Source organism: Peromyscus californicus, unplaced genomic scaffold (assembly GCF_007827085.1).
Source record: "Peromyscus californicus insignis strain IS unplaced genomic scaffold, ASM782708v3 Scaffold_5__1_contigs__length_169319896, whole genome shotgun sequence".
Taxonomy (NCBI): Eukaryota; Metazoa; Chordata; class Mammalia; order Rodentia; family Cricetidae; genus Peromyscus; species Peromyscus californicus.
Window position 1 is genome coordinate 102,183,879 of NW_026294573.1, and position 23,987 is coordinate 102,207,865.

Here is a 23,987-nt window from a genome sequence, read left to right on the forward strand (position 1 = left end):
TCTTAAATATTTCTCTTTAGCTACCCCTTTGAGTACAGGACACCTAGAGTTGCCAATTCCTGTGGTTTTTGAGGATTCTGGGTAAACTAACTAAAAATTTTAACTTTTCCCTCTGCAATTTAGGATTTAGTTTTCCTTTTTTAAATTAATTTTATTTGTGTGTGTGCGCGTGCGTGCGTGCGTGTGTGTGTGTGTGTGTGTGTGTGTGTGTGTGTGTGTGTGTGTGTCACATGTGCAGGTGCCTGGGGAGGCCAGAAGACGGTGCTGGATCCCTTGAAGGTATAGTTCCACGTGGCTTGAAGCTGTAGTTACCGGCAGCTGTGAGTCACTGGCCATGGTGCTGGAAAAGGACACGGATCCTCTGGAAGTAGGTACTCTTAAACTCTGAACCATCTCTCCAGCCCTAGGATTCAGCTTTCTTGGAATTCTTGAGTGAAACTGCCTAACCTACAGTTGCTAAGTCAGCGGCCATTCATCCACCTGCCTCCCAGCCTCTAAAATCCTACTGTCCGGTCTCTTCTGTTTTTGTCATATTGAGTTGCCCCACCCGCTCTGGTTTTTGAGACAGGGTCTCGCTAAGTAGCCTTGACTAATCTGGAACTTATTATGTAGAACAAATTGGAAATGAACTTGCTGAGATTCTACTGCTTCTGTGATTATTGTAGTTTTTGAGTCTCTTATCCAATTTAGTTCTAACAGTTAACATAATGGCCATCCATTTTCTGTGTAGCTACATGTGGAGATGCACCTGTAGTTCTGGCACTTTGGAGGCTAAGGCAAGAAGACCTTGAATTAGAGACTAGCTTGGTCTACATAGTAAGTTCCAGGCCAGTCTTAGTAACTCAGAAAACCCCATCTCAAGATATATATATATAACAATCTGAGTGTGGGGTGGCATATGCTTATAATCACAGCTCTTGGAAGGATAAAGCTGGAGGATCAGGAGTTCAAGGTCATCCTCAGTTACCTTATAAGTTGGAGGCCACTGTGAATTGTAAGAGATCCTATCTCAAAAACAAAATCCCAACCACCAATCAAACAAACCAACTAAAAATTATGTATGTATGTATGTATATATATATATATTATATATATATATATATATCTGTGAACACATATTTAAGTCTATATATGAAACACACACACACTTTATTTCAAAAGTACTGGTATATATGTCTATATACTAACTCTGGCAGGAAGACAGCAAGCTCAAAGATAAATTGGGCTACAAAGTGAGATCTGTCTCAAAATAAAAACAAATACAAAAACAAAAACAAAAAAGAAAACCTTTTTAACTATTTGTAAGAAAGGATACACTCACAAGAAAATGGAAGCATGATTGATTTGTACATTATCTTAGACCTAGTAATCTTTAGTTGGTTTTGTTTGTTTGTTTTGTTTTTCTCCAATATAGGGTTTCTCTGTGTAGCCTTGGCTGTCCTGGAACTGGCTCTATAAGCCAGGTTGGCCTTTAACTCAGAGATCCGCCTGCCTCTGCCTCCCAAGTGCTGGGATTAAAGGCGTGTGCCACCACTGCTTGGTCTTTAGTTATTTTTAATTGAGTAAAACATGGTGTATAAAATTGTATATAAAAATTGTGTATACTTATGGTATACAACATGATTTTTCTTTTTTTGTGGTGCTAGGTAACAAACCCCTGGCTTACACATACTAAACCTGTGCTCTACTACTAAGCTACATTCCCAGCTCATAACATGTTTGGAAATGTCTACACTGTTAAGCTAATAATTAACTTACGTATTACTTTATATACTTCCAGGAATTTTTTGGTTTTGTGGTTTTTTTTTTTTTTTTTTTTTGGTTTTTTGAGACAGGGTTTCTCTGTGTAGCTTTGTGCCTTTTCCTGGATCTCGCTCTGTAGACCAGGCTGGCCTCGAACTCACAGAGATCCACCTGCCTCTGCCTCCCGAGTGCTGGGATTAAAGGCGTGCGCCACCACCGCCCGGCTTGTTTTTGTTTTGAGACAAGGTCTCTCTACATAGTCCTGGTTGTTCTGGAACTCACTATGTAGACTAGGCTGGCTTTGAACTCACAGAGTTATTCCTGCCTTTGCCTTTCAAGTGCCAGGATTAAAGGCATGTGCCCCTAAGGCCCTCTCTCAGGGATTTTCAAGTATTATACACTGTTATTAACCAGAGCTACTATGTTATATAATCTACACCTCCTGAATTGTTCTCCCTAGTTGAGATTTTGTCTGCTGACCAACCTCTCCCCTCCGCACCAGTTTTTAGCTCCTTAGGTAACGTACCACCGTTCCAGTCACTGTTTCTCCAAGTCTACTTTTCTAATCTGCCATTCCATGTCTGGCTGACTTCACTTAAGATGTGTCCACTAGGTTCATCTATGTTGCTGAAAAAGATTTCCTTATTTTAAGGGGCTGAATAATATTCTGTGTGTATGTATCACATTTTAAAATCCACTCATCTGTTGGATGCTGTACAGTAAGTGAGTGAGTGAGTACAGAACCTTAGCAGCCGACTTAAGCCTAGTAGAGACTGCTGGGTCATTATGGGAGTTTTCGGTCTTTTCTAGGAATTCCATATTTTTCCATAATTTATATCTAATAATTTTGGTTAATAATGCTGATTATTTCTCTAAAGACTTTCTTGGATTTTTCTGTATAACTAAGGAGAGCTATGGCTATGGAACAAACGTGGTCCACTGGCTGTTTTTATACAGTGTGCACGAACACAGCCACATCAATTCACGTGTTGTCCCTGTGTGGCTGCTTAGAAAACATACTACCAAAAGCTACAATATTTATTACTTGGTCTGTCACAGGAAGTTTGTCAATACCCGAGAGTTACATAATCCGTGAATAATATTAAATTCCAATCCATATACACACATGATGATTTTTCTTTGACTGCACCATTCTACTCACGACACCGACTAACAGTAGTAATGGTGGGCATGTTCTCTCTCCTGATTTTATAGAGAAACTTCTGGAGGTTCACCATTAAAAACTGTCCCGAGGTACTGAGATGGCAGAGGGCTTGTTTAGCATGCACAAAGCCTGTGTTTGATCCAACAGCACAGAGGCTGACTATGGAGCACACACCTGTAATCTCAGAACTCAGGTGGAGGTAGGATAAGAAAGATGTTCAAGGTCATCTTTGGCTACAGAGTTTCAGGCCAGCCTGAGCTAGAAAACTTGTCTCAAAAAAAAAAAAGTACTGTGAATTTCTACTTCTGTTTTTCTTCTTAAGGATTTTTTTATGTGCACTGGTGTTTTGCCTGCATGTATGTCTGTGTGAAGATGCCAGGTCATCTGGAACTAGAGTTACAGTTTGTGAGCTGCCATGTGGGTGTTGGGAGTTGAACCCAGGTCCTTTGGAAGGGTAGCCAGTGCTCTCAACCACCAAGCCATCTCTCCAGCCCCTCTACTTCTGGAATAATTAACACACCATAAAATCTGCTCATTTTAAGTGTACAGTTAAATGACTGTTAGTAAATTTAGAATTGCGCAATCAATACAATATAGCTTTAAAACATTTTCAGCATCTTAATAGTCTTCCTGACCATCATTAGCAATCATTCCTTGTTCAATGCCCAGACCTAGGCAACCACTAATCTAATTTTCTTTCTGTTTTTATTTTTTTGAGACAGTTTTTTCTCTGTGTAACAGTCCTAGCTGTCCTGGGACTCCCTTTGTAGCCCAGGCTGGCCTCGAACTCACAGAGATCCGCTTGCCTCTGCCTCCCAAGTGCTGGGATCAAAGGTGTGCGCCACCACCGCCTGGCCACTAATCTAATTTTCATCTCCATTATTTGTCTGGTTTATATACATAGTCTTATAATAAGTGATTTTTTTTTTTTAAATTCTACTTCCTTTTTACTTATAATATTTTGGGGTTTATCCCTACTGTAACACACATCACTATTTGGTTCTTTTTCATTACTAAATGGAATTTTTAAAAATTAGATATGCTACTTTTTTGTTTGTTTTTTTTTTGAGGCAGGGTCTCTCTACAGAGACCTTGCTGTCCTGAACTCAGTATAGATCAGGTTGGCCACTATCTCCCAAGTGCTAGATTAAGGGCGTGCACCACCATGCCCAGCTGATACACTACCTTGTGTTAATCTATTTATCACTTGAGAGATAACAGATTGGCTCCATTTTTGGAGGCAATTATGAAGAATACTACTGTAAACATTCATGTACAAGCATGGGTATACACACATATGTTCACTTTCTTGAGTAGACACAGCTGGGAGAGAATTGCTGGGTCATCGGCTAACTACAATTTAATATCTCAATAAGCTGGCAAACTGAGCCAGGCATGGTAATGCACACCTTTAATCCCAGAGCTCTGAAGGCAGAGACAGGCAGATCTCTAGGAGTTGGAGGCCAGCCTGTTCTACATAGTAAGTTCCAGGACAGCCAGGAACATGTAGAAACACCCTGTCTCAAAACAAACAAACAACAAAAGGAAGCTGGTAAGCTGTAATTCCACTAATGAGAATTCTAATAATGAGGTTTTCAGTAATGAGCTCCTGTTCCCCACATTCTTGCCATTGTTGTTAATAATATTGAGTCTTTCAATCACAAACATGTAGTATCTCTCTATTCATTTATAACCTTTATTCTTTTAGCAATGCTTTAGTTTTTACTGCAGAAATCATATACACATCACATACATGTACACACACATTTATTTATTGTGTTAGGGATCAAACCCAAGGCATCATGAATAGGCAAGCATTCTCCTGCTGAGCCCAAATCTTATACTTTTTTAAATTTATTCCTAAATTATCTTATTTCTGATACCATTGTGAGAAGGAAATTTTTTTTTTCACTTTTGGATTGCTTTTCTACTCATATATAAAAATACAATTGGATTTTGTGTATTAATCTTATGTATCTGCTCATAAGTTGGAATACAGTTGGGTTCTGTATATTAATCTTGTGTATCTGCTCATAAATAGATATATTACTGGGTTTTGTATATTAATCCTGTGTATTTGCTCACAGGTAGAAATACAATTGGGTTTTGTATATTAACCTACATCTGCTCAGATATAAAAATGCAACTGAGTTTTGTATATTAACCTTATATCTTGTGGACTTGCTGAAATTAGCTCTAGGGGTTTTGTGGACCCATCGGATTTTCTATATAGTATGCAGATCTTTTGCAACTGACGACTGATTTATTTCTCTGCAGTCTGGATACGTTTTATTTTTCCTGTCTGATTGCACCTCCACAGCAATACTGTTCCTTCAGTACAATTTGGACAAAGTGGTGCTAGCTCTGTCCTCAATCTTATGCGGCTTTGAGGCTTTCAACATTAAGTATTTATGACTTAAGTCAGGTTTTTCATGGGTGTTATGTTGAGGTAGTTCCTTTCAATACTAATTGTATCACAAAAAGTTGTTAGTCTTGTTTAAATTCAACTTGGTTTTGGTATTTTTGATTAATATATTCTAGGATTTAATTTCTTTTTTTTTTGGTTTTTCAAGACAGTGTTTCTCTGTGTAGCTTTGCGCCTTTCCTGGAACTCACTTTAGAGACCAGGCTGGCCTCGAACTCACAGAGATCTGCCTGCCTCTGCCTCCCGAGTGCTGGGATTAAAGGCGTGTGCCACCACCGCCCGGCTTTAATTTCTTTTTATTTAGAATATTTTTATTATCATTCATATTACAGACTAGATTTTCTTTTTTCCTTCTAACACTATCTTTGTTATATTTAGCTACCAAGTCATACTATAATAGCTTTATACATGAATTACAAGTCTGCTTTTTTAGAACTTGACCAGTTTTATTAGAATGTTATTTACAATATTTAGTAGACTTCACCTTTAAAACCATCTGTGCTTTTTTATTAGTAATTAGGTTTTAATTAATTTAAAATTTTAGTAGATATGTTTTAAGATTTCTTTTTAAAATTATGAATATACGTACTATGTCCTGTGTGGGTATATTCATGTGAGTGCAGGTGCCCATGCAGACCAGAGGAGATTGGCATTGGATCCCCTGAAGCTGGAGTTGCATGCCATTGTAAGCTGCCTATTGCAGGTGCTGGAAGTCAAACTGTGTCCTTTGAAAGAGTAAGAGTTCTTAACCGCTGAGCTATCTCTCCAGGCCCCAATTTTTGTCATTTTGTAATGGTCAAAGCAAAAATAATGTCCAGTACTGTATAAACACTGGGTAGTTAGAATAAATGTGAGTGGAATGGGGTCTTTGAATGGGATTACTGTATAAGGAGACTTCAGCTAGTAGATCATGGGATGAAGAGTGGGTACCAGAAGGTACAGGGTATGACTTAAGAGCATGAATATTTATTAATTAGTATGGCAGAAATTCACTATGTGTGTATACTGGGGATCAAACCTAGACACTAGTGCAGCTATGTATCTGAGGCCCTGGCAAGTTCAATCCTCTAACAACAGCCTCTGCTGAACCAGGGAATGTTGGTTAAATCCCTGACTTAGGAAGAAGTCAGTCCTCACTGGACAGTTTTACTGAAGTGCTGTTTTTGTTTGTTTTGATTTTATTTGATTTGTTTGAGACAAGGTCTCACTATGTAGCCCAGGCAGGCCTGAAACACTCTATAATCCTCCTGCCTCAGTCTTCCAAATGCTAGGACTATATGAATGTGCCATTATACCTAGTTTCTAATGCATATGGAATGAGATGTCTAGTTCATCAAAGCTTTAAAGTATATTGTTATTAAAGTGTTGCTGATTTTCTAACTTTTAAATGATTTTATTATTTAATGTGCATGTATGTGTGGGGATGTGTGCACATGTGGAGGACTTTCAGAAGTGGGTTCTCTCTCCCCATTATGTGGGCCTGAGGGCAGGGGGATTGACTCAGGTTGTCAGGTTTGGTGGGAAGAGGCTTTATCTACTGAGCCATTTCACTGGCCACAGTTTTGCCGTTTTGAGACAGGGTCCTATTGTGTACTCCAACCTGGCCCTGAACCTATGATCCTCTTGCTTCAGGCTCAGTGTTGGGATAACAGGTGCATGTCACCACATCTAGCTCATATTCCTTTTTTCATTGCTAGTATTGTTCAATTTTGTCTTTTGATGAATCTTATCCCCTCCTCTATTTGATTTAGCTTTTTCAAAGAACAGATTTCAGTATTTTCTTTTTTCTTGTTTTTTTTTTTTTTTTTTTTTTTTTTTTTTTTTTTTTTTTTTTTTCCCCGAGACAGACTCTCACTTTTTAGCTCTAGCTGTCCTGGAACTCATAAAGATCCACCTGCCTCTGCCTCTCAAATGCTGAGATTAAAGGTGTGCATGTGCACTATTGTGCCTGGCTGCATTTTCATTTTCATCTTTTTTTTTTTAAATGTGCATTGGTGTTTTGCCTGCATGTATGTCTGTGTGAGAGTGTCAGATTCCCCTGAGCTAGAGTTAAGACAGTTGAGAGCTGCCATGTGGGTGCTGGGAACTGAACCTGGGTCCTCTAGAAGAGCAGCTAGTGCTCTTAACCACTGAGACATCTCTCCAGCCCTGTATTTTCATTTTCAATACTGATTTTATACTTCTATTTTTTATTATTTCCATCCATACATACATCTTTTATTGAATTTACCCCACTTTTCCTCAATTTCTTTGAATAAGTTCATCAACTTTCAGTCCTCTAATTTCACTACACCTGGGACTTTTTCTCTCTTTCTCCCTCCCAGATGGAATCTCACCATATGTAGCCCAGGCTAGCATCAATCTCATCCTCATGCCTCAAGCTCTCAAATGCTAGAATTACAGTGTGAACTACAATGCTAAGCTAAATGTAGGTACTTCTACTAACTGTGTTAATGAAACTGTACTGAGTTCAGAGAAAATGGTTTGGGTGACAGCATTTCTTTGATAACTACTGTGCAGTTTAATACAAGTTTTTTTTTTTTAAAATCTATTGGTTCTAGGTCTGTCTGAAGAGATACATGTTGGGGAATATTATTTTACGGTGTGCTACTTTTGTTTGTGTTGCATTTGTTTAACTCTGTGAAACTGTGTTACCGTGCCTATCTAAAACACCTGATGGTCTAATAAAGAACTGAACAGCCAATAGTGAGGCAGGAGAGAAAAACAGGTGGGTCTGGCAGGCAGAGAGGATATATAGAAGGGGAAATCTGGGAGAAGAAGTAGCCAGAGAAGTAGGAGGACATCAAGGGCCAGCCACCCAGCTACACAGCAAGCTACAGAATAAGAGTTACAGAAGTAAGAGAGTGGGAAAAGCCCAGAGGCAAAGGTAGATGGCATAAATTAATGAAAGCTGGCAAGAAACAAGCCAAACCAAGGCTAGACATTTATAATTAAGAATAAGCCTCCATGTGATTTCTTTGGGAGCTGAGTGGTGGCCCCCCAAAAGAGATAAAGAAAAAACAAACAACATTTTGGCATACTAATATGGCACTTGAATATCCCCAGGGCCCGAGAAAGCTGAAAAAAAAAGGGGGGGGGGATATGGTTCCTTTAAGAATTTCGGCTAGACAGCTTCTGCAGGTCAATGAGCCTTTGAACAGCCAGTACATTAAGTAGGAACAAAAAAAACTAAGTAAAAATGCCTGCTATAGTGCTAGCATCAGCATTCTAAAGCAGTAGGAAGGTTGAACACAGTTTCTGGTCACACACCTCCGACTGGGCTATGAGCTTTAGGCCTGGCTTTCACTAGTCCAGAAGTGGGCAGAGCTAGCCAAGAACCGCTCACAGAGGATCCAGGTGTAGGTTAGTAGTTTAAAAGTTTGCTTGTGCAGTCAAAAAAGACTAGAGATATGGAGTAAAAGAGGTCCAGATTGGAAAAAAACAAAACAAACAAACAAACAAAACCTACCTCTAAATAGGTTACAGTGTGTTTAACAAAGTGTGTAGGCTTAAGAAAGAAAGAAAAGGGGTATGGACAGCCGTAGAAAGAAATAAATAGTTTTAAAATAAAGTCTTTAAAGACAGAGTAAAAGTAACAATAATAATAAAAAACCATGTAGAGATGGGAAATACACATGGAATCTGGATCCTGTATGTTACTGTGCTGATTTTTAATTTTTTGAATGGTAATGAGCAAAAGATAGCTGCTGGCAGACACGGGCTTGTGAGCAGGATTGCAAAATTGAACCAACCAAGATACGAAATGGAAATCAAAAATGCTTTGGAGTTTTGTTCCCATAGGCAATGAGAGGCTGTGGATTCCTTCAGGAATGAGATGTATCAGGTGTGATCAGGGGTGAGACCTCCTGAATCTTGACAGGTGATATCTATCAACAAAGATTATATCTGGTCTTCCCAAGGATTTGGTCATTATCTCAAATTTTTCTCTTTGGGTCCCTAAAGATGCTTCATCCACAGACAGCAAGAAGCAGTCTAGAGAAAATGATACCCACATTCCCAAGAGTTAAGGGGGAGTGTGAGTGGTTTTAGTTATTTGGTGGGTTATGGATGTTTGTTATCATTTAGGGGAATATAGAATATTGATACAAATTTAAAGTTATTTTTGTTACATTGTATATATGTTTCTACTCTTGTTTAAAGGATTTTTGTATATTGATAAAAATTTAAAGTTATTTTTGTTACAACATATTGTATGTATGTTTCTATTTTTTTCTGAGATATTGTGTCATGCAGTTCATTTGGAAATGTAGGATGAAGTTATGGTTTTTGAAAACTATTATAAACTATATAGGATAATCAGGAAACATAGGTTAGTGATTAGTCATTTATAACAAATTTATAGACATTTTAGGTATGCTTTCTAGATCATATAGAGATATCTTTGAGATAGACAGATGGCCTTCAAACCTTTCAAAGACCTACAGAATATGGCATTTAAAATGTTTTGTTAACTTAGGGCTTTTCATGACAATGAGGCACATCTGCTCCTGGTAGCACCAATTTACCTCAGAGATGATGGGCATTGAAGAAACTCCTTATGGAGCTTGCTTTCACTGTGGCAAGGTTAGCCACTGGTCAAAGAAACTGTTTTTGCCTTTGATTGCTAACAATGTGCTGTGCACACTGGACGTGCAGGACACACAGGAAAAAGACTGTTGAACTTTGCCAAAACAAGGCAGGACAGTCCTTCAAATTTCCTGCTCCACTGAAAAGTCTGCCAGATAGTCTGGGCCTATAGGCTGAAGATGGATGCCCCAATATAGGATAGGAACTTTGGGTGACTGTCCAGGTAGCCAAATTTCTCTGTTGTTAGGTAATATTATAGCCTTCTGGGTCTTTGATGGAGTTGAAGACTAGATAGTTATAGTTGCAGTTTTCCTTAGTTATGATAGAAAGTAACTTAGGTGTAAAACTTTGGATTCGCTAAGATAAGATAGATAATGCATTATTCTCTTTGAATATGTCAACTACAAATGGACAGAACATTGTAAATGTAATTTCTACTTGATACTTGTTTTTCTTGTATGTAGTCTTACTATGTTAAAGTTAAAACCTTTATTTTTATTAGACAAAAAGGGGGAAATGTTGGGGAATATTATTTTAAGGTGTGTTACTTTTGTTTATGATGCATTTGTTTAACTCTGTGAAGCTGTGTTACTGTGCCTAAAACATTTGATGGTCTAATAAAGAGCTGAACAGCCAATAGTGAGGCAGAGGAAAGAAATAGGCGGGGCTGGCAGGCAGAGAGAATAAATAGAAGGAGATACCTGGGAGGAAGAAGGAAGAAGTAGCCAGAGAAGGAAGAGAACTCCAGGGGCCAGTCACCCAGCTACACAGCAAGCCAAGGAGTACGAGTAAGATTTATAGAAGTAAGAGAGTGGGAAAAGACCAGAGGCAAAAGGTAGATGGGATAATTTAAGGAAAGCTGGCAAGAAACAAGTCAAGCTAAGGCCGGACATTAATATTTAAGAATAAGCCTCCAAAGCCGAGCAGTGGTGGAGTACACCTTTAATCCCAGCACTCAGGAGGCAGAGGCAGGTAGATCTCTGTAAGTTTGAGGCCAGCCTGGGCTACAGAGTAAGTTCCAGGAAAAGCACAAAGCTACATAGAGAAACCCTGTCTTGAAAAAGCAAAAAAATAAAAAATAAAGAGAATAAGCCTCCACGTGTGATTTATTTGGGAGCTGGGTGGCAGGGCCCCCAAAAGAGTAAAAAAGCCAACAACAGATATATTTACTGTTTTGGGGAGCAGAATTCTAAAAAATGTATATATCATGTTTACTAATATTTAAATTTTCTAAAGCCTTACTCAATTTTTAAGTCCTTTTTAAAAAGCATGGTGGGTATGTGTGAAGGGGAGTGTATCATGGCATGTGTATGGAGGTCAGAGGTCCGTTCCTCCTTCTATTTATGTGGGTTGTGGGGATGGAACTTGGGTCCCCAGACGTGCAGAGCAAATGCCTTATCTACTAAGCCATCTCCCTGGCCTTTTTAAAAAGGTCTACCTTATCTATTAGAAAAATGAGGAAATGGACCTGATATTTTCTATTGATTTTTTTTTTCCTTGTAATTCTGTCAAGTTTTGCTTCTAATAAGTTTTATTTTTAGGTAATACTCTAGTAAAACTAGTCTTTTAATATAGGACCTTTTTATTGGTTATAATACTTCTTGCCTTAAATACTATTTTGTCTGCTATTAATGCAGCCACAACCGTTTTCTTCTGATGAATACTTATCAGTTTTCTTCCCTGTTCTGTTTTCTGGTTTTGTTATATTTTATGTAGCTCATCTAGAGAACACACAGTTTGATACTACTGTTTAATCTACCACTATATTTTAATTGGCTACTTTAGTAGTAGGGATTGAACCTAGGGCTTCACACATGCTACGCAGGTACTCTGCCTTTGAGCATTGGCCCTTTTATTACATTACTTTGAGACAAGGTCTTACTAAATTGCCTAGTTTTGCCTCGAGCTTACAGCGTTTTTGCCTCAACATTCTCAGTAGCTGGGATTACAGATCCAGCTTGTTTTTGTTTTCTGAGACAAAATGTTACTATGAACCCCAGACTGGCCTTCAATTCTTCCTGCTTCAGATTCCCAAGCACTTGTGGCCTGTTTGCTTTTTAAATGGCCTTATCCACCCACTTTTACGCTTCTATTCGACTGACTGTTTTATTAGGTTTTCACTCTTCTTCTAATTTGGAAATTATTACTTATATTCCTATTCAAATTTTTTTCCTAAATTAACTCCACACACTTTTACATCTGCATTTTAAAAGGTGTGTTTGTATTTGATGAAAAACAGTAACTTTGTCCTTCACTCAAACGATTGGGCGTACCTAGAAATTTTTTTTACTAAGAATATCTCCTTTTTAACATAACAGCTGAAGACTAATATGTCAACTATATTAACAATTCACCACACCACTCTTAGTGACAAGCACAACTTCAAGCACCACCACCAAAGCTTCACCCCTGCAACCACTTTTTCTGTAAGCAAACATGTTCTTGCAACGCTCCATGGCTGAGGTCACTGTATACACTGTGCTGTGCACTACAGGACGCTGAGGAACTGTGGTCCCTGCCAAGCGGGTGCCAGCAGGTATCCTTTTTCTTCCACAGACAATCCAAACTCACAGACAACCCAAACAATACCATGTGTTATTTCTAAACACCACTTCTAGATCAGAATCATTCCAAATGAAAACTGCTTTTTTAATGCAGAAAATAAAATTTAAAAACTATAAAATAAATATGTTTAGAATCAAAGGACCAAAGAATGAAGAATATTTTTGTTTCACATAGGAAATAAAAATATTTTCCCTTCTATTTAGGAAATTCATTTTATAAACCATTTTCTTCATTAGAGATATGCCTTGGTCTCATGTAACTTCCTCCATTTTCTTCTCTAGTTTTGCAGTGGTGGGCCCGTGCAGGCTAGAAAAGATCTCTCTCTGCCAATGAACTATACATATAGACTCTTAGTTCTAAAATCTTTATACATGACTAAGTGTAATCAAAGAAGGAACCATGGTTTGGTGTTTTTAGTTTCCTCCTCCTCCTCCTCCTCCTCCTCCTCCTCCTCCTCCTCCTCCTCCTCCTCCTATTTTTTTCTTTTAGACTGGGTCTCTCTACATTGTCCTGGCTGTCCTGGAACTCTCTATGTAGACCAGGCTGGCCTCAAACTCACAGAAATCCACCTGCCTCTGCCTCCCAAGTGCTGGGATTAAAGGCATGTGCCACCACACCTGCTCCTCCCACCCCATGCCCTTCAGATAGGAGCATCTCATGTAGCTCAGGCTGTCCTCCAAGTTGCTATGTAATCAAGTATGACCTTGAACTTTTCATCTGTGTCTACCTCTGGAGTGCTGGGATAACATGCTTACATCACCATGTCTGGTTTTATGCGGTGATGAGGAGCAAACACCAGGTTTCATGCATGCTAAGTAAGCACTCAATCAGCTGAGCCATGTCCCCAGCCTAGGAATCACTTTCCCTTGTTTTTCTTCCCCAGCAAAGCTTAACTTTTTGACACCCCACTCCCCGACTCTAGATCAGAACACTGAACTTGTTCACCATCTTTTAAAGAGAAAAAAAGTTTTACAGTATCACATTCCTAACATAGTCTCCTATTTACAAACCTGTTAGTGTCCCAAATAATGACATTTCCATCAAATCCTGATGTTACTAAGAGTCTTGTATTAGTATCATATTCGATGTTCTTCACCCAGCTAGTGTGACCATGTAAAGTGCATACTTTGGTGTTCAATTTTCTCAGATCCCACAGTGCTATTGTAGTATCATCAGAGCAGGTAGCAAATAGCCGGTTATCAAGAAATCTACAAAAGCAGAAAAGAAAAACTGGTTCATTTAATCTCTACTTTAGAAAATATGACTTTAGAAACAATCTCTAATTACCAATGGGAACCAAAGGACTGCAGCCTCCCTGCAGAAGCCCAGCGATTGTGACACAATAGACAGTGACCTTTGTCCACACAGCCAGACTGCTACTAGAGACGTGCTATAACTGGCCCGTGTCACTGCTGATTTTATCTGAAACTAGAACTTGTGAATAGGTGTTTGGAGCACAGCTGGTAGAAAGAAAGAAAGGAAAGAACTCCAGAATCTGCCCAGGAAATGAAAAAAGAAAATGTAATAGAAAACAGATTTTAAAGACTTGACTGCTCAAGGGGACACTGTATTAGACAAACGATTCTAATAATAGAGATTTGCTACAAGTAATGTCTCTTCCTACTAACAACAAGTTTACATACAAACATTGTGACTCAAAGTGCCATCATTTAAATCTATTAACTCAAAAGCATTCCCCAAATAATCTCCCATGGCAACATTTTATTAGTCAGGACTGTAAGATGGACTTAGGCTATAATGCAGGCTTTTTATAATTTTTACTAATTTCCCAACCCTTAGTAACAACATACAAACACTTATAACTGACCACTCACTTTTGTTTATGTCTAACTTAATAGTAGTATGGGATCTTTAGCAAATATTGTTACATATAACTTCATAATCTCCGGAAGAACAAATGAATTCTGGAGCTTCTTCCAATATAAAATTATATATAATTCTGTCTAACAATGTCACGACCTTACTGCAATTTATCATGGTTTGATTTGTCTCTTTCTTGTTTATAAGTCTCTAGTCTATTCTCAGGCTATCTCCCATCCAAGCACTAAGCAGGCTTAGCTTCTGCTCAGAAGCTCTGCACGTGAACTTGCCTAGCACATTGGGGATGGTATGGCCATACACTTATCATGGCTTTAATTCTAGGTCCACCTTCCTCCTCTTCCTTAATTTTGTTTTCTTTTTAATATTTAGCTGTCATCTCCTCCAGGAAGCCAGCCGCTTTTTTTTTTCTTTAAATTAAATTCAGCCTTCTTTATCTAGTCTACGGCAGTTTACAAATATGCTAAAGTTCCCCAAGCACTCTGTAATTTTTGGGGGTGCATGTATGGTGTATTTGTATGTGCACACGTATGTGTAGGTTCACTTACGGAGTCAGAGGCTGTCTTGCTCTGTTGCTCTTCACTTTATTTTTTGAGGGAGGGCCTCTTGACTGAAGCTCGCTACTGCTAGAATGGAGTTACACATGAGTGCACTGAGCCCAGCCTTTTGGTGGATACTGGCGAGCTGAACCGAGATTCCTATGCATGTACTTTATCTACTGAGCTATTTTCCCACCCCAGCACTCTACACTTCTAGATAGGGTTTCTCTGGGTAGCCCAGGCTGGCCTGTGCACTTCTATCATAATATTAAACACTGTCACTGTAGTATAAAGAATCACTTTACAAAGCTATAAACTCCTTGAAGATGGGAAAGTACCTACCACATGATTAGAGCTGCAGTGCCAAGCGCATGTGCTCCTTTTTAAAATTTACTTAGAGACAGCGTGTCATATAGCCCAGGTTGGCCTCAAACAACACTGAATTTAGGATTGTCTCACTACAGGAGTGGGCCACCATGCCCAGTTTATGTGGTGCTGAAGATCAAACCTAGGGCTTGATGCATAAAAGCAAGCACTTTACCAACTAACCTACATCTCTACTTCTATCTGTAAATGTTTATTAAATGAATGAATTAAAGAAGTTCATTACCCAGAACTTTTTGTTACATAAAATTATTATGTGAAATAAGCAAAATAAAGAGACGGGTTAGGAAAGGGTACAATGAGAACTGACTGAAAAGGAATAGGAACTCCCAGAGGTAAGACACATACAGGTATGTGAAAGATCACTATATGTGGTTCAGGAGACAAATGGGGAACTTACTGACCTACTCCAGTGACTCCTAATGGCTTTTCTCCTCATCTCCCTCCATCCTGCCTCCTCTTAACAGGATCTCATTATGTAGTCCTGGTTGGCCTGAAATTCACTATGCAGACAGGCTGGCCTTAAACTCACGGAGATCCTCCTGACTCTTCCTCCCAAGTGCTGGGATTAAAGGAATGTACCACCACTCTGGGCCACATTAGGAGTTTTAAGGAAGAGAGTGAGATAATTTCATAGGAATTTTAAGATCATTGATATGACCAGGGCCCCAAACTTTTGGGTTTTTATTTTAAAAGTTAAGTAAGATGGAGTATTTGTTAATAAGATAACTAAAAAGTAATTGTTGCATAAAGAATATTTTAATCTCCAAAATGTAGAATGAATCTTGGAGTAAAAGCTAATTAATTTTGAATTGAGTTTACCTTAATGAAAAATTCAATACTTTGACTTTAGTTCATTCATTTTCCCCCAAGTATTAACTGATAAATTTTTTATATTGGTAAAGAGTATAAATCATACAGTAGTAAGAGTAGTGTGTAGATGAAGACATCATCTATGGCAATTTTTATCCCAAAATATGCAGAAAGGATTAGATAAGCCCTTGGATATGTGGCCCATTCCTCTCCAGTTAAAACTTAGAATAGCCTAGAAAGCTGTAACTGTTAGGCTGGGATGTAATTCAGTTGGTAGAGTGCTTGCCTAGTATACATGAAGCCCTGGGTTTGCAATTCCAGCATGTATTTGGGAGGCAGAAGCAGGAGAATTATAAGTTCAAAGTCATATGTGCCTATACAGTGAGTTCAAGGCCAGCCAGGGTTACATGAGACACTGTCTTAGAGAAAGAAAAAAGTTATGAAGTGTTTCTAACTCTACATTCTTTGACAAGTAGGAGCTTGCCCAAACACTGAAATCTGTCTGAATCAAACCCTCTCAACTGTGCCCACACAACTCTAAGTTGCCTATCAAGGCTCTGGGTGGGCCTCTGTATGAAGAAGCTAAGCTTTCTATTTGCGGGAAACTGGAACAGGATAAAGGGAACTGAAAGTGAATTATTTTAGTACCTACATCTCATTGTCCAAGTCAAAATATTGTTGAGTATTTTAAAAAATTTAAACTAAAAAATTATGAAAAGAAACTTTTTTAAAAATTTAACTACATGCAAATTCTTAAACTGGATTAAATTCTAGAAGTTTTTTTTTTTTTTTTTTGGTTTTTCGAGACAGGGTTTCTCTGTGTAGCTTTGCGCCTTTCCTGGGACTCACTTGGTAGCCCAGGCTGGCCTCCAACTCACAGAGATCTGCCTGGCTCTGCCTCCCGAGTGCTGGGATTAAAGGCGTGCGCCACCACTGCCCGGCTTAAATTCTAGAGGTCTTTTTGTCTTGTTTTGGGTATAATCTCTGCAATGAAATTAAAATAGATTATATCTTCCCTTCATATTTGAGTTTTGTACTATAATGATGATCACTTTTCTATAAATCCTCAGATTTTATCAGCTGTCTCAAGAGCCAGTGAGATATTCAGGAAATTCTAGGTGTTCTTGTGCCATTGTTTCTACCACTTTGTTTTTCTGGTATTTTCTCTATCAGATCTGCTATTGCCAATGATTTTATATGTATCTTAACCACTTCTCCAATATCATTTCCAGCGTTTTGTGGAATTACATATGCATAAAATATATTTCCTCTCAACTGGCAAACACTGTATTTGTCTTATATTGTATAAAATATACAAAATAGCCCAAGACCAACAAAGACTCTGGATTAGTAAGTAGGTGCTACATTGATTTTCTGTCACATCACTGAGTGAATATTCTTAGTTTTACTTTGGGGCTTTCTCTTACAACCTCATAATTACAGGAATCTGGATTGTTATATGGACTCTTACATCTAAATATAAAGTTTTCAGGAATAAGAAGCCTATAAAATGTATTTAAATCATAAACATTTTTCTTCTTAAAACATGAACAGAAAATATTCAGCTATCATTATTATTATTTTACAAGATTAACAATCCACAAAAATAAAAAATAAACTAGAAGACATTACCAAGAATTGCAAAATAGCTACCCAGAATGAAACCAGAAAATGTACGTATGCCCACCGTTAGAGTGAGGGAACCATGGACGATTCTATTTCTACTACTACTTGTATATGAAGCCTTGGAAACATCGCTTTATAAGAGTCATGATTTCCTTATGCCTTAAAACAAGCATGGCATCTATCTCACATGAAGACACAATAAACATCAAACTACCTGAGGCAGAAGGAGAAGTTCAAGACCAGCCAGGCCAGCCTGGCCTGTACACGGCAAGACAAATGGAAGAATTTTTTATTAACCTGTGCATGTGTGTAAATGTGCGTACACTCACTCTCTGGTGCACACGCGAAGGTCAGAGACAACTTTGTGGAGTTGCTTCTCCTCCTACCATGTGGGTCCCAGGGATTAAACTCTGATTGTCGGGTTTGGAAGCAAGGCATCTGTTGTCCCCCAAGCACCCACATTTTAAAAAATCTTGAGCAATATAGCATATTAAAAGTGTTTTACTGGTTTGACACACAGTAAAGACTCAAGAAATGGAAGTTAGTATTATTAAGTAGTGCACACTTAAATTCATGCATCCAGAGACCTTTCAGATCCTTAACCTTTTAAGTTACTTGTGCTTCTAGACAGACTTCACAATCCGTTTTCCTACACTGAAATTGGTAGGCACATGTGCTGTGGCTCACACTGACGGCAGCACATGAGAGCTGACACTGATGAAGAATCCAAACATGTTAGTCGACTGTCACCTTGAGTAGGGGCAAACAACTTGACACAAGTCTATTCTTTTTGAGATATAAAAATTTTCAATTGTAAAATATTAGAAATAGGGACAATTAAAACGAATATAACAAACACCTATGATACCCACCACCCAGCTCATCAAATTTTAACATTTCGTTATCTTTCAGAATTGTCTGAAAATACAAACATTGTGAGTCCCTCCCCAAGCCCGTTCCCCTCCCTCCCTCTCCAGAGGGAACCACTATCCAAAATTTGTCATTCCCCATGCACATGTTTAATACCATGAATTAATATGTATGTATCCATCATTTTCCATACTTTTTATATCCAATTTATTCTGGAGACATCTAATGAGCACCCACCATGTACAAGGCACAGTTCTAGGTGCTAGGATAAAACAGAACAAATGCATGCCTTCATCAAGCTTACGTTTGTGAAGCTTTAAAATTTTATATAAATGGTATCACACCACACAGCTCACTCTATATTTTGCTTTTCTGTCTCATCCTTATACTTCTGGGATGTTTTTGGTTTGTTTAACTGATGTATAGTATTCCATTGTACACTAAACTTTATCTGCTTTCCTCTTAACAGACATATTGAGTCATTTCTACCTTCTTTCTATTCCAATGCTATAATGGACCTTTCCTCCTTATGCACCTAATTCATATGGTTAAGGTGTGTATTAATTCCTTAAAAGTATAGAGATCTCTAATTTTACCAAGCACTGTTAAACTGTTTTGAAAACTGTGTTACCTATTTAGACTATCAATATACCTAAGGGTTATTTCTCATCAAGGCCAATCCTTGTATTTCTTCAGACAATTGATGAGCTTGAAAACCTTTCCAAATGTATTGCTCACTGTGATTCTCTGCACATTTTGTTAGGTTTAACATACTCAAGATCCTTCTGCTCATGACTGGAAGTATCTTCTATTGGCCTTTATCTTTCCATACTGTTAGGGTTTCTTTCTTTCTTTCTTTCTTTTTTTTTTTTTTTCCAAGATGGAGTTTCTCTGTGTAGCTTTGGAGCCTGTCCTGGAACTCACTCTGTAGACCAGGCTGGCCTCGAACTCACAGAGATCCACCTATCTCTGACTCCCAAGTGCTGGGAGTAAAGGTGTGCGCCATCACCACCTGGCTCTGTTAGGGTTTCTATAACAAAACTACAATGATGTTTTGTTTCACTCAACTGAACTCACCAATCTTTAATGGTTTATGCTTTTAGTGTCTTAAAAATACTTTCTTGGGCTGGAGAGATAGCTCGGCGGTTAAGAACACTGACTGTTCTTCTGGAGGACCCAGGTTCAATTCCCAGCACCCACGTGACAGCTTACACCTGTCTATAACTCCAGTTCCGGGGATCCAATACTCTCATATCAATGCACATAAAATAAATTAGGAAAATAGTTTCTCATACAGAGACATAAGTATATTATCTACTTCTCTAGAAACGTTAAAGATTTGCTTTCATAGTTAGGTTTTTAACTAGAAGTTATTTTCAGCTATGGTGTGAGATCTGATTTTAACTTTTCATGTATATTATCAATGCCATCTTTTCCACCAACTTGCAATGCTTCTGCTCTTATGTAAAAACATTCCTATCTCACAGGTCTGCTTCTAGGTGATCTATCACTCCACTGTCACTCGTTCTGGTCCAAGACTACATTTCACTTCAGGAAGGGTTGTTAGTTATTCCCACACTTTAGTCTTCTCCAAAACAACTTCAGCTGTTCATGGCACACGACTCAACCAAAGTGTTTAAATTTAGTTTATGAAAACCTCTGATGGTATGTATCTTAGTCAAAAACTTACTGTATTAATAGACTACTTTGGGAATAGTTGGCTTTTTTATGGTACTGTGTTTACTTCAGGGAGGACTTACATGTCTATGGGCTTTTTGTCGTTTGTTTGTTTTCAAAGACAGTGTTTCTCTGTATAGCCCTGGCTGTCCTGGAACTTGCTTTGTAGACCAGGGTGGCCTTGAACTCAGAGATGCTCCTGACTCTGCCTCCCCAGTGCTGGGAATAAAGGTGTGCATTACCACGACTTTTTTTGTTTGTTTGTTTCAATGTGTAGCCCAGGCTGATCTCAAACTTCTGATCCTTCTGCCTCTACCTCCTTCAGCAAATCCTACCAGCATGTGCCACCACAACCAGCATTTGTTTTTTAAGCCCAGCCAGCCTGGAACTCACTATGCAGACCGGATTGGCTTCCAATTCAGAGATCCACCTAACTCTGCCTCTGGGGTGCTGGGATTAAAAGCTTTGGGCCACCACACCTGGCTGACTTACAGGTTTTTGTTTTACAGTATCTTGGAAAGTCCTTCCAATCTTGATCCAAGTTGGCTGGAGGTTTTGGACTGTACAGCAGGGTCAGCTTGTATGAGCACTGACTTGTGGTTAACCATTTTCCTTGATGCTAGTCTAGATTCAGAGTGGTTTATGCTGCAAATGAGATCTTCTGGATTCCAGATTTTACAGTATTCTAGAAGAACCTTTATCTGGAGCTGACCCTAGAATCTTCTGTCCGCTGAGCTCCTCATTTCTATCAAAACAAAAGCTCAGGGTCACCAGCACTTGGCAGATCTTACAGGGTAAAAGCTGAAGCCTATTTACTTCTCAGTGTTCCTGCTTCTACTTCCTTTGTAGTCCAAGAGTTCCTTTCTTTCCTATTCATTAAGCTCTGTATTAAAATGTACATACATGTATATAATTACTTTATTCAGCACTTGTTTTATTAGAAATGTTACTCAGGACACTTTAAATGTGCAGTCTTAATTCTTCAACAGCTTGGTTTACACTGACTAGCTTTGTATTCAGCTATGAAAAACCTCATCAGCACTATGGACTTGGCACTTTGCTTTTGCTTTGTGCTATCAGGGCTGGGTTTAAGGTGCATAAAAGTTTGTGATTATCTTGAGTTTTCCCTTTAACTACAAATACTATACATTTTACCCTTAATGCCTATGCTCTTTCATCTGTCCAATAGTGATAGTCTTAGCTTTCTCACTTATTTTCTTATGATATTGCTCTGTAAATATATATATATATGATATTGCTCTGTAAATATATATATGCATATACATATATATAAATCATACAAATTATTCCTTTTCTTATTCAAATTGTAGATTGTTTGTTTGGTTTTGTTGTTGTTGTTATTGTTCTGTGTTTTTGAGACAGTCTCACTTTGTAGCTCTGGTTGTCCTGGAACTCATTATATAGATCAGGCTGGTCTAGAACTCATAGAGATCCTCCTGCCTCTACCTCCCAAGTACTGAGATTAAAGGCACCACCAGACCCAGCTCCAGAATGTCTTTTATTTTATTTTTTATTTATTTATTTATTTATTTATTTTGGTTTTTCGAGACAGGGTTTCTCTGTGTAGCTTTGCGCCTTTCCTGGAACTCACTTGGTAGCCCAGGCTGGCCTCGAACTCACAGAGATCCGCCTGGCTCTGCCTCCCGAGTGCTGGGATTAAAGGCGTGCGCCACCACCGCCCGGCCCAGAATGTCTTTTAATTAACATCAATTTATGTATGTTTTCTGTGAATAGTCTATATTTTGAACTTCTATTTCTTATCCTTCCTGTTTTAAATTAAAAATAAAAACCAAAAACCAATTGAAGTTTTCCTACTTTAAATGAACTGGCTATGTGTCCTCCCTTTCTAGTGGTCTGAAGCTATAAATTGTATTTGCAAGATTTTACCTATTCCTTTAAGTGTTTTTTTTTTCTTTTTCTTTTTAAGATTTATTTATTTATTTATTATGTATACAGTGTTTTGCCTGCATGTATGTCTGCACTCCAGAAGAGGGCATCCAATCCAATCTCATTATAGATGGTTGTGAGCCACCATGTGGTTGCTGGGAATTGAACTTAGGACCTCTGGAAGAGCAGCCAGGGCTCTTAACCTCTGAGCCCCCTTAAGTGTTGTATTTTTGTTTGTTTGTTTGTTTGTTTTTTAATGCACACATTTAATTATGCACTAATCTAAAAATGTCTGAAATTGCTTAATATTTCTGTCTTCTTCCTTATGGGTCTTATTATATCGTACCATTGTCCCACACTACAAAACTTTGCCACATTAACTATTGTTGCCGCTGTATAAAGCCACATTGTCAAATGTGGTATCTCTAAGTCCCATTTAGCTTTCAAACACTTGCTATATGACCAGTGTGAACTGAGATATGTTCTAAGTATAAAATACACACTGGGTTTTGAAGATAACATTAGAAAGTGGAAGTGAAATATCTCAAGAATTTTGTGCTGATTACATGTTGAAATTATAGTATTTTGGAAATATTGGGCTAAATACATTTAAACTAATATTGCTTCTTTCTTTAGTAATATACTCACTAACAAAAATCACACATGTGGCTAGCATTATGTTTCTGCTGGACAAGGCTTATCTACGGGTCTTAATCATCCTGTTCTTTGTTGTTTTGCAAAGCAATGCTAGAAGCAAACCCAGGCCCTCCACATGCTGGGTGCTGGAGAGCACTGACACCGGGCTGCATCGCTAGCACTGCTGACCTGTTTGTAGACGAGGTTTTCTGTGCTGAACTCTGGGCTGCAAGTGATCTTTCCACCTCAGCTCATAAACAGCTGAGACCACAGGCCCACGCCACTGTACCTAGCTGACTGCTTCAGTTTTAGTTTTGTTTTATACGTATCAAATGCAAAAGTAAAGAAAAACCCTCAGAATTCTGTTTTCTGCACTATTAATAGTTCAGTGAACACTTTAGGTAATTACAATTCTTTAGTCTGGATTATATTTATCTGACATAATGTGGTACACGGCCTGGCCTTATCAAACACACTCCATTTTCTTTTCACATCAGCTGAGAAGCAGCCCTTTGTCAGTTGACTTATCATACTTCCACATGTAATTGGCTTCTAACTTCACAGCTTTTTAATACTTTTAGTAGTTTTTAATTTTATGTGTAGGGGTATTTTGCCTGCATGTATGTCTGTGTACCACACTTGTGCCTGGTGCCCACAGAGCTGGAAAAGGGTTTGGGATCCACTGGAACTGGAGTCACAGAGGGTTGCAAGCCCCCATGTGGGCACTGGGAATTGAACACAGGTCCTCTGGAAGAGCAGCTAGTGCTCTTTTTTTTTTTTTTTTTTTTTTTTTTTTGGTTTTTCGAGACAGGGTTTCTCTGTGTAGCTTTGCGCCTTTCCTGGGACTCACTTGGTAGCCCAGGCTGGCCTCGAACTCACAGAGATCCGCCTGGCTCTGCCTCCCGAGTGCTGGGATTAAAGGCGTGCGCCACCACCGCCCGGCGCAGCTAGTGCTCTTAACCACTCATCCATCTCTCCAGCTCCCACTTCTTAAGATTTAATCTAGAGTTTTACCACAACCTGTCCAGATACAGATTTACCTTGAACCTGCTTCATAGTCTAAAGAAAAAGAAACTGGCTCTCCCTCATTACTAAATAGTCTGAACAATTATCAAGTTCATTTCCAGAAATCTCTACAACTTTTATTTACAATTAATTAGTTAATTAATCAACTGGTTTTGAAATAAGCTTCCACTTGAGGTCCAAGCTG

At 38.5% G+C, this 23,987-nt stretch overlaps 1 protein-coding gene across 2 annotated transcripts in view; it reads right to left on the minus strand.

Moving 5' to 3' along the window:
* The window catches only part of Dcaf10 (DDB1 and CUL4 associated factor 10), a 45,340-nt gene that overhangs the window by 12,067 nt on the left and 9,286 nt on the right, over positions 1–23,987 (minus strand). The window contains exon 3 of one of the 2 annotated variants that reach the window (XM_052715873.1): positions 13,496–13,693. The exons of the other annotated variant lie outside the window; for it this stretch is intronic. Coding sequence (XP_052571833.1) covers positions 13,496–13,693 — 198 coding nt within the window. The remainder of the gene's footprint in view (positions 1–13,495; positions 13,694–23,987) is intronic. 2 annotated transcript variants of the gene reach the window in all.